Raw genomic sequence first — 12,165 nt, forward strand, 5'->3', positions numbered from 1 at the left:
AAGCCTGTTCTTGGAAAGCATTGTGAGTACAAAATTCATAAAGGCACAGAGCTTTTTCTCCTTTGCTCAGTTCCTAATGACAGATGCAATGGCCAGAGACACACATGAATTTCTTCAACTTATTCTTAAGAAGGTGGAGAAACATTTTGAAAATTGCTAATGAGTCAATAGTGGTTCTGCCAGGGACAGAATATTTTAGTTTTTGTTTTCATTTGTCATGAAATGAATTTGGGCTAAAAATTTCCTTGAGAATAGAATAGAATAGAATAGAATAACAGAATTGGAAGGGACCTTAGAGGTCTTCTAGTCCAACCCCCTGCTTAGGCAAGATATCCTACACCACTTCAGACAAATGGTTATCTAATCTCTTCTTAAAAAATTCCAATGTCGGAGCATTCATAACCTCTGGAGGTAACTTGTTGCACTAATTGTTCTAAGTTGCTTCTCTTCTTGATTAGTTTCCACCCATTGCTTCTTGTCCTGCCCTCAGGTGCTTTGGATAATAGTTTGATTGCCTCTTCTTTGTGGCAGCCCCTGAGATATTGGAACACTGCTATCTTGTCACTCCTAGTCCTTCTTTTCATTAAACTAGACATACCCAGTACCTGCAACCGTTCTTCATATGTTTTAGCTTCCAGTCCCTTAATCATCTTGGTTGCTCTTCTCTGCACTCTTTCTAGAGTCTCAACATCCTTTTTACATCGTGGCGACCAAAAGTGAATGCAATATTCCAAGTGTGGCCTTACCAAGGCATTATAAAGTGGTATTAATACTTCACGTGATCTTGATTCTATCCCTCTGTTTATGCAGCCTAGAACTGTGTTGGCTTTTTTGGCAGCTGCTGCACACTGCTGGCTCATATTTAAGTGATTGTCCACTAGGACTCCAAGATCCCTCTCACAATCACCACAGAAGTTGCTCAGCTAATTCTAAGTTGTGAATAAATACATTTACATATTTGTAATTCACCTTCTGTCCTCAAGTTTCCAGTGGATGTTTCTTGATTTAAGTATTTTAGGAAAAATGCCCAAGCCAGTATGCAAAAGCTGGGCATTTAGAAAAGAGACTCTGACATATTTTTTCCTTAAAATACATCAACCTAAATAGTAGTGATTATACTTGCTTTGAGATGGGAGATAGGAAGTTTTCCTTCACCTAAAATGCCTTTATTGTTATGTGCTTTGATTTGGAGATTGGATGAAATCTTTTTTATAGTGTGTCTTCACTTCCAAGTTCAGATGAAGTATTACTACCAGATTTACTCTGTATTCACCAGACCTGAATAGGAATGATTTTCACAGTTTTATTAAATTTGGTTTAAGGCAGTGTGATGTAGTAGTCAGATTAGAACTCAGAAGTGTAGATTAAATTCATATCAGCCATACAAATTTAATGAGCTATTTTGGGTCAGGCACTATCATGTCATACAAGTAAGTTCACAGGGAGGTTTCTCTGGAGAAAAATTAGGGAAGGGAGGGAGGGAGAGAGAGGGAGGGAGAGAAAGAGGGAGGGAGAGAGGGAGAGAGAGAGAGAGAGAGAGAGGGAGAGGGAGGGAGAGGGAGAGAGATGGAGGGAGGGAGAGAGAGAGGGAGAGGGAGAGAAATCATAGCAAAATTTTGCTCTTTTTGTCTGGCAAGAAGATTAAAAACTGAGTAAGTCACCAACTTACTCCGTAACTAAGTTGGTAACTAATTGGTAACTAAGGGACGCAATGGCTCAATGGCTAAGACAATGAGCTTGTCGATCAAAAGATCAACAGTTCAGTGGTTTGAATCCCTAGTGCCGCATAACGGGGTGAGCTCCCGTTACTTGTTCCAGCTTCTGCCAACCTAGCTGTTCGAAGGCACATAAAAAATGCAAGTAGAAAAATAGTGACCACCTTTGGTGGGAAGGTATCAGTGTTCCGTGCGCCTTTGGTGTTTAGTCACACCAGCCACATGACCATGGAGACATCTTCGGACAGCGCTGGCTCTTTGACTTTGAAACAGAGATGAGCACTGCCCCCACATATGTGCGAGGGGAACCTTTATCTTTTAATTCACCAACATTTTGTTATTGACATATATTGTCATTTTTGCATGTGTATTTTGAGTATAAAGTAATTAAGAACAGAGAATATTTAGTATATATGCACCTTCTGGGACAAATGGACACTTCCCTTTGCTTTGTTGTTTTTTTTCTGTTAATGTTTCAGAAGTCAGCTGTTCGAAGAAAATGTGCTGCCTGCAAGATTGTGGTCCACAACGCGTGCATGGAGCAACTGGAAAAGGTATAAGGTGATGCCACCTGCTGGCCTAGATGTGGCAAAGAAAAAACTTCCAGAAAATCATTTGTTTTAGAAATTGAAACAACATCTAAAGTGAGATTTAGGTTAAACCATTCTATATGCCCAGTTTCCACCCCCCTCGTTTACAACAGTCACCATGGCTATAACCTTCATTCGGTTTTACACAAAGAATCTGGTAGCACCTTTTCTGACTCACACATTTTATTAAAAGCCATAAACTGCAGCTCACGTCTGTCAGTTGCAAAAATGGGGGGCAGGGAGGGGGAGAGAGAGAAATAGCGGAGAAGATGGTTGCTTATGTGGATGCAGGCGATATGTGAGACCAATTACCATTGTATCCATTAGTAATTATATTGTGTTAAAAATCTATCCATGCATCTGAGGAAGTGGGCAATAGCTCATAAAATCTTATGCTTTTTAAAAATAAAATATATCTGTTGAAAAATGTGCTACCAGACCCCTCATAATTTTTTGACAACAATAAACTAGAGTTTTCCAACCTTTCTGGCTTTGAGGACCAGTGGGGTGGAGGGATGGTAAGAGGGGATAATTCCACCTGAATGGCCAGCAAATGCACATATGTGCATGCAGCTCCATTTGCACAAGCAGTGGGTATGTGTGCACATGCTTGCCCACTGCTTGTGCAAGTAGGGATGCACGCACATGCTTGCACGCTCACCTGCTGCTTCTGCTGCCCGGTTCCGAATGGCTAATGGCCCAGTAGTGGGCTGCGGCCCAGCAGTTGGGGACTCCTTTAATAGGTTAATACAACTAATAGACTAATAGTTCCAAGTGTGGTGTTACCCAGGCATTATAAAGTGGTATTGACACACCAAGATCACGTGAAGTGGTAATACCACTTTATAATGCTTTGGTAAGGCCACATTTGGAATACTGCATTTAGTTTTGGTTGCCACGATGTAAAAAAGATGTGGAGACTCTAGAAAGAGCACAGAGAAGAGCAACAAAGAGGATTAGGGGACTGGAGGCTAAAACATATGAAGAACAGTTACAGGAACTGGGTATGTCTAGTCTAATGAAAAGAAGGACTAGGGGAGACATGATAGCAGTATTCCAATATCTCAGGGGTTGCCACAAAGAAGGAGGAGTCAAGCTATTCTCCAAAGCACCTGAGGGTAGAACAAGAAGCAATGGGTGGAAACTAATCAAGGAGAGAAGCAACTTAGAACTAAGGAGAAATTTCCTGACAGTTAGAACAATTAATAAGTGGAACAACTTGCCTCCAGAAGTTGTGAATGCTCCAACACTGGAAATTTTTAAGATGTTGGATAACCATTTGTCTGGAGTGGTGTAGGGTTTCCTGCCTAAGCAGGGAATTGGACTAGAAGGCCTCCAAGGTCCCTTCCAACTCTGTTATTCTATTCTATTCTGTTCTGCTCTGCTCTGTTCTGTTCTGTTCTGTTCTGTTCTACCCTATTTTACTCTACTCTACTCTACTCTACTCTACTCTACTCTATTCTAAGCTCTTACCCTATTCATTTTTTATTGAATTCTTCTGTTTTTTTGGTCATCCTTTCAAGGTAGTCTATCCATTAGTACCAACTCTAACTTTATTGTAAGATTAATTAACAGAATTTTGTAAGTCTGAGAGCACACCTCTCCTCCCTCGTCTTTGCAATCCAAGAAACTAAAGAGGGTACCTTCTGAGATCTTTGCCATTCTCCCATTCCTTCTGGGGGCTCAGCTGCCTCTTATCTGACTGTTGCCTAGTCTGTGGCTCTTCTTGTTTACCAAGGTCACTCTCACATACCATTACCATTTTTCTTTTGGCTGCTGTAAATGATGGTGTTCCCCTGCACCTCTTATTTGGTCAGGGTATAGAAAGTAATGGGCAAGGTGTCAATACCCCTCACATACAAAAGCTAACTGGACGTGAAGTTAATTAATCTTTAACTTAATATTGGTGAATTTAATTAACTTAAAATATAATATCTTCCACTGACCCAAGAACAGACAACTTTGTGTTGCAGAGCAGACCATATAGACCAGGGGTGTCTAACTTGCAACCTGCGGGCTGGATGCATCACATGCTGGCCCCGCCTGGTTTAGCGAAGGGGGGGGGGAAGTCTCAATATGTCATGTGACGCTGCTGTGACACCGCGAGTTTGACACCCCTGACATAGACCAAACAGTTTGATCATTCCTACTTTTTTAGTTTTGGTCCATTCTGCCTAATGGTAGACACAAGCCCAGTTTGAGATAAATAAGCAATATATAGAGGGGCTGATGAGTTAACACACATGATGTTTTGCTCTATAATGCAAATGCTAGATTTCTTTACTATGATTATTCTGTATTCATCAGCAAATATGAAAAGGATATTCTGATATATCTTCTCGTAGCAATCACCAATAAGAGACCCAAAGGTGCTTTTTAAGGAGGCAACTGGATTTTCTTGTTTTTAATTTTGAAAACATTTTGCTTCTCATCCAAGAAGCTTCTTCAGCTCTGACAGGATAGTGGGGAATGGAAGGATTTGTATTCCTTGCAGACAGCTGGTAATCTGCATCAGTGGTGGGTTTCAATTTTTTTTACTACTGGTTCTGTGGGTGTGGTTTGGTGGGCGTGGCTTGGTGGGCAGGGGAAGGATACTGTAACATCTCCATTCCCACCCCACTCCAGGAGAAAGATACTGCAAAATCCACATTTCCTCCCAGTCAGCTAAGACTTGAGAGGCAGAGAATAGATGGGGGCGGGGCCAGTCAGAGGTGATATTTACTGGTTCTCCGAACTATTCAAAATTTCTGCTACCGGTTCCCCAGAACTGGTCAGAACCTGCTGAAACCCATTTCTGATCTGCATCCTTTTAGAGGGTCATTAAAAGGATGCAAATTACAAGCTGTCTGCAAGAAGAATATAAATCCTTCCATTCCCCATTATCTTGTCAGAGCTGAAGAAGCTTCTTGGATGAGAAGCGAAACATCTTCAAAAGAAAAAACAAGAAAGTCCAGTTGTCTCCTGAAAAAGTACCTTTGGGATATCCATGACCTGGATGACTGAGAATCTCTACAGACATTCAACTGTAGGAGAGTAACCAGATTCTATTTAGGAGAGACAAGGAGAACAATGTCCTGTGATATTTTAAAGAATAATTTTGTTTTGGGTTCATTATCATTATTTTTTGCATAGCGATGAACAGGTTGAGTATAATATCACAAAATAGCCTTTTCCTGATGAAATCTCATGCCAGAAATCAGGGCCTTTTATCGTGCTGCAAACAGAATCTGATTTGTAATTGACTTGAAAGAAAATACAAGTTTCTATTACATATAAATGTTGTATAAACTTTGTGGAGTCGGCAAGAATAAAGGCAATGTTTTTTTATTTACAAAAAAGAAGCAATCATCCTGATAATTGTACACATCACTAAGGAGCCATGTTTGATTCTATTTTGTTTTGATTGCCAAGAACAAATAGATTTGTGGCATATGAAAGAGTAATGAATACATTGTGTCATAGGTTTTTATTTTCAACAGCTGATTTTGTCAGTTGCATGAAGAGATGCCTTAATTGGGAACGCTCGTCTATGTTGCAAATGTGTGTTTGTGTCATCAAAACACATATTTTTTAAAAAAAATTGCTAGGCAGAGAAGAAACTTCAAGTTCTAAAAATCCACATTGGTCCAATTTTCTTGATGACCTTTAGCAGAAATAACAAATATCTTTCCCTAAAAATTTGTTACTGATGGTGTCTCAAAGAATTCATCATGAATAAAGGACTCTAGATCAGCTATTGCCACTCAGTTAAGTGGGGTTTTAATAGTAAGCTAGCTGTGGGTTTTCTTTTCTTCATAAACTATGTAAATCTAGATTAGTTCATGATGAAAACTCATGGCCAGCTCATTATTTAAATCTCAGTTAAACCTATTTTGTAGTAATGAGTAATCTACTCTATCGGATGCCTGGAGTTTAAAATGCAATTTTAAACAATATCATTATATTTTAGACAGCATTTTTATTGTGATATGATCTAGCAAGCTATCAGAAATGAAAAGGCAACACTTAAGGCAGATTATTAAAATTAGTAGTTTGATCACTATACATTCCTGAAGTTCTTAGTATTTACAATATAATTTTAGATGAATTTGTCATTTTGGCCGGCAGAGCACTGCAGGAAGCCATTGAAGTTTTGTCCTCCTTGTACTCTTTTATCTTAACTATTACAGCAAAGAATATTTTCTGGAGGAAATTGCCATGTTGCATTTGAAAAGGGTTTGAAATTTGGGGGGGAGTTGGCTATGATCCTATTCAAATAAGCTGGTGTTTCTATCAGGGGTGAAATCCAGCAGGTTCTGACAGGTTCTAGAGAACCAGTAGCAGAAATTTCGCCCAGCAAGCCACGCCCACAGAACCGGTAATTAAAAAAATTGGATTTTGCCGCTGCCTCAATCTTTCCCAGCATTAGGCTCTTCTCCAGTGAGTCCTTCCTTCTCAGGTGGCCAAAGAGCTTAAGACCAAAGTTTAAAGAGTAGTTCAGAGAACCAGCAAATACCACCTCTGGCTGGCCCCAGAGTGGGGTGGGAATGGAGATTTTGCAGTATCCTTCCCCTGCCACACCCACCAAGCGAGGACTCATCAAGCCACACCATGCCCACCAAGCCACACCCATAGAACCGATAGGGAAAATTTTTTTTGATTTCTCTACTGGTTTCTATGTACACATACTATCCATGGGTACCATCAGCATATTTGGGTAATGAAATGTGTTCTCCTGTCAGTTTCTCGGAGTATCATGCTTTGAACATATTACAAAAGAAGACACTACCTTTATGCATGGAGGCATTCTTCATCCACCTGGGAAATTTGGCTTCACACAAATGAGTGACCCTTCACATGTACATGCTTACATCCAGTGGTGGGATTCAGCCAGTTCGCACCACTTGGGAGAACCGGTTGTTAACTTTCTGAGCAATTTGAGAAACTGGTTGTTGGAAGAAATCATTAGGGCAGAGAACCGATTGTTAAATTATTTGAATCCCACAACTGCTTACATCCCACCCCAGAAACTGGACTTGGCCACGGGTGGCAAAAGCAGTGGAACCAAGTGGCACTGAGTACTGGAAAAATGCCTTGTTAACCAAAGACGAAGAACATCTTCATAGCTCCCATTACATACAGGTCTAGTTTGAAGTGCACCTCTGTAAGCATTTGTGTGGAATATATATTGTACATGGATAGAATAGAATAGAATAGAATAGAATAGAATAGAATAGAATAGAATAGAATAGAATAGAATAGAATAGAATAGAATAGAATAGAATAGAATAGAATAGAATAGAATTTTTACTGGCCATGTGTGATTGTACACACAAGGAATTTGTCATGGTGCATATGCTCTCAGTGTACATAAAAGAAAAGATACCTTCATCAAGAATCATAAGGTACAACACTTAATGAGAGTCATAGGGTATAAATAAGCAATCAGGAAACAATCAATATCAGTATAAATCGTAAGGATACAAGCAACAAAGTTACAGTCATACAGTCATAGGTGGAAGGAGATGGGTGATGGGACCGATGAAAAGATTAATAGTAGTGTAGACTTAGTAACTAGTTTGACAGTGTTGATGGAATTATTTGTTTAGCAGAGTGATGGTGTTCAGGGAAGAAGTTGTTCTTGTGTCTAGTTGCTCTGGTGTGCAGTGCTCCTTAGCAGGGCTCCCCAACCTTTCGGATCTCAGGGACCACTAAATTCATAATTTTAAATCCCAAGGACCACTAATATGATCTGCCTAATGACTGGCTGGGTGGGTGTGGCATATGACTAGGTGGGCATGGCCAACTCAATGGCCAACTCGATGTCACTCACATCGAGGGGTGCCTTGCCAACCTCTACTCATTGTTCTGTTTCCCTCCCCCAATACTCCCAACAAAGAGTCAGTCAAAGGCCTTCTTTTCTAATTTATTTACATAGATAAATGTCTACCCACGGGCCTGCCAAGTCTCTGGAGATAACGAGGAAATTATAGATAAGGCCAGAATTACTCACGAATATATTCTTTCCTCCATTGATACAGTTTGCCCGCGCAAATTCATTGCTTTGTCCAAGACAAAAAACCAGGAAGTCCCGCTTCCTATTTATAGTCTCTGCAGATGTCACTGCATGACCATCATTCTTTGGCTTTGTCCCAACACTTCCTCTGCTGCGCGCGCCGGTCACGTCTGCGCAGTCTTGCATCACTCCAAAACTGTTCTTGGGGCGTTGCCAAATCAGAAGAAGGCTTGGGAGAATCAGGCCTTGCCGGCCCCTCCTCCTCCCTTTGGGTGGGTGCCAGGGAGGGAGAGGGCCCAAAAGAAGCAGGCCTTGCCAGGTCTTCTCCCTCACTTTCTGAATCATCCGAGTCCAGGAGTCCGGGTCCAGGAACCTGGGTCACAACACTCACCCCTCCCCTCCCAGCCACCCCTCTCCTCCCCGCCGAGGCTCCTTAGGGCCCCAATGGGAAGCAGTTGTTAGAGCTAAGCAGCCACCATGAGAAAGAGTTGGCAAAACAGCTGGCTCAGTTCAAATTGGATCTGACTGAGAAGGAGGTTCAGTACAAGCACCTTGCTGAGGACTATGAGCATAGGCTTTCCAAGCATAGGGAAGACCTGCAGGAGTGCAAGGCCACATACCGGCACCTGGAGACTCAGTGGGCTGAGATGGTCAGCCAGTTCCAGGCCTTGATACAATCCCACTGGAACGAGGCTCTCCAGCTCTTTGCCACCAGTGGCGCTTTCCTCTAGCCTTCGCACAAAGCCTAACACCAGGAGGCTTGAACAGACCCCAAGTCGGAATTTCTGCCCTGCTCTGACCCACACAAAAAGACCCCAAAGGGGGAAACTCTCTGCATTAACACAAGCATTCATTGCACGTATCCATCCCAGGGGCCATAGTTTGAGGACCCCTAATTTAGTGCAATATAAAAAATGCAAATAATTTTTCTGCGGACCACCAAAATTTTCTCGCGGAAAATTTTCCATGGACCACCAATTGGTGACCACTGCTCTATAGCGTCCTTTTGAGGGTAGGAGTTGAAACAATTTATGTCCAGGATGTGAGGGGTCTGTAAATATTTTCACAACCCTCTTTTTGACTCGTGCAGTATACAGGTCTTCAATGGAAGGCAGGTTGGTAGCCATTGTTTTTTTCTGCAGTTCTAAGAGAGTCTCTAAAAGAGAGACACCAGAAAGAAGTGTGCTTCTTCCCTTAGTGTTATTCCCCACAAAATGCAATTTGAAATTACATTGAGAATTTCTATAGAGGAAGGATATTCTCTCTCATGGTCTCTGCACATGGAGGTGATAGAGGGAAATAGAGTTAGTGCATTTATTCCTTTCTTCTTTTTGTGTTCATAATATCCTTGCTTTAAAAATGCTTGGAGAGCTGAAAAGTTCAATACATTCATACAAAACTGCATTCCATTTATCACATCAAATATGGTATAACTACTGCATGTCAATAATATTTCTTTATGCTTTTCATAAAGAAGTCATTTCACACCTCTGTATATCTGTCTTCTGGCACTATGAGCACTTGAGTTCTGGCAATATAAATGACATAATTTTGAATTGCCTAGAAATGACTTGCAAATTACTTTGAAAATCTGCCACTTAAAAGTAGCTATCAAACCAAATATGGTCCTTTGCTTTCTCATTTCCCTTCAATACTTTATTTTGGCTTTCTGGTTCATTGCTTCTATTATCCCTAATACCAAACTTGAGGAAATAATAATTTGTAACATGGAGCAAAGTTACTTTGGGGAATTATGGTAGTCTGGAGCAATTTGTGAGGTTTGTTGTGGATTTTCTGCTTGATTGTTCTAGAGACAGTTTAGTAATCATTACTGTTTGGTCTCTTGGTTTGCTTCCCTCCTGACAGATTAACTTCCGGTGCAAGCCAACTTTTCGAGAAGGCAGTTCCAGATCTCCAAGAGAGGTGAGTGACAGGAGACAGAGTGCCTCTGAATGATACATGTACCCTTACCTGAATGATACTCATCACTAAGGAGTCTGAGTGTGATGGAATGAAATAAGAAGATGGATCCCCAGGAGGGAGAGGTGCCTTCCAGAGGAGTAAGAGGCATCTCAATCTGAATATTATGTGTAACAGTGTCAGGCACAAAGGATCAGGACCCTTTGTTGAGTTTCAACCCGGAAGACTTATTCAAGCCTATACACAAGAACCCAGTTCAATATTAAATTGTTGAGTTGGATTTGGATTGTTTGTGGCAATGTAAGGACTCTAAACTGATGACATGTTTAACTCCACCCTCCAGCTCGGCCTGCTCTTCTCCTACAGATAGAAAAAGGGTAAAGACAGCATCACCCTAATAGTTTACACAGTATATTGTAGATGCAGATAGCAGAGTACTCAGTCTGCAAGATTTTGCCTATAGGTGTGAGAACAATACAGAATCATACATGTCATTTGTCATTTGGGGCCTGACACTGAGTATTTAATAGACTTATGCAAAATGGTTTTTACCTTGATAAAGTGCTCTTTACTATGGAAGTGAAATCCATAGTAAGGATTTCACTAAGGCAAAAAGGAGACAAGTTGAACTCAGCCCATATAGTTTCGTGCATTATGAAATGCAGAAGAGAGCTCAATAATCATATTAATGGTGTTGTGTGATTATAGACATGGAATCTATTTGGCCCTAATAAGGCCAAATTGGGAAAGGCTGGAAAGTAAACATTTCTCAGAAATAATTAGAATGGATCAATATGGGAGTTCTAATCTCACACATCTAAAAGGCATCAAATTCCAAATTCCTATGGCCTAGATCAGGGGTTGGCAACCTTAAACACTCAAAGAGCCACGAAAGTCCTAACCGGAAGCTTCCCGTTCAATTCTGGAACTGACCGGAAGTCCGGTTCCCCCACCATAGAGTCTCCTCCTAGTGTGGCATCCTTTTTCCTCTACCTGTCCTAACTGAAAGCCCTATCGATTGTGGAGGTGACCGGAAAACCCGCCCCTTGCCATAGAGTCTCTTCCTGGTGCGTCGTGCTTTTCCTCCCCATAACCGGAAGCTCCTCTCAAAATTGTGGCGGCAACAGGGAGCCGCAGCAGAGGGATGAAAGAGCCACATGCGACTCCAGAGCCATGGGATGCTGACCCCTGGCCTAGATCTAAGTCTAAAAATTACAATGGCTTTTAGAGATATTACAATTGGAAGATTCCAGGTTTTAACCACTTCTTTTCAGCATCCACTATAAAGATCTCCCTATGTGCTTCAGAACATCTTATTATGTATGATTACCTTTTGCCAATGTGAGGTAATGTCTTTGCCCTCTTATAGGTGAGTTGTATCAAGGTTGTATAGAATTGGGGTTGGGTTGGAGTGTATTTTAAATTAATTCTATTTCTTGCTTGTGTTTCCCTATTCTACAGAATTTTGTTCGACATCACTGGGTTCACAGAAGGCGACAGGAAGGGAAATGTAAACAATGTGGAAAGGTAGAAATAATGCCATCTGTTAAAAAAAAGTAATTATAAGTTCTAGTCTTCAGGTGTCTCTTCTTCTAGCAGCATAATTGGCCTCTTTAAAGATTTTTCTGTTCTGCTTTTTCTGTTTATTTTCCTGCTTAGATATTAAAATTGAAGACTGTACTGTAGATTTTAATAACTTCAGATCGTGTTTGCCATTCTTTTTCTGCCTAACAAATTTTGAAGGGTATCCCTCAGGCTGCCAAATACTTACCTACCTTTTCTATAACCATGACCTGGGCTGCAAAAAAATCAGATGACCAGCAGGTGACAGCAAAGTTAGTATCAATATTTTTTCAGTGCCTCTTTACTGCTATCTAGTGGCTGTTCAAATGTTTGCAACTGAGACATATTAGCCACACAGTGCATAGATACTATTTGGCACATT

The 12,165-nt window shown here is 40.9% G+C and overlaps 1 protein-coding gene across 1 annotated transcript in view; it reads left to right on the top strand.

Moving 5' to 3' along the window:
- DGKI (diacylglycerol kinase iota) overlaps window positions 1-12,165 on the top strand; it is a 265,587-nt gene that overhangs the window by 70,812 nt on the left and 182,610 nt on the right. Inside the window, exons 4-6 of the mRNA XM_058190874.1 lie at window positions 2,195-2,269; window positions 10,167-10,223; window positions 11,682-11,747. Of these exons, the coding sequence (XP_058046857.1) occupies window positions 2,195-2,269; window positions 10,167-10,223; window positions 11,682-11,747 (198 nt within the window). The remainder of the gene's footprint in view (window positions 1-2,194; window positions 2,270-10,166; window positions 10,224-11,681; window positions 11,748-12,165) is intronic.

Source organism: Ahaetulla prasina, chromosome 7 (assembly GCF_028640845.1).
Source record: "Ahaetulla prasina isolate Xishuangbanna chromosome 7, ASM2864084v1, whole genome shotgun sequence".
Taxonomy (NCBI): Eukaryota; Metazoa; Chordata; class Lepidosauria; order Squamata; family Colubridae; genus Ahaetulla; species Ahaetulla prasina.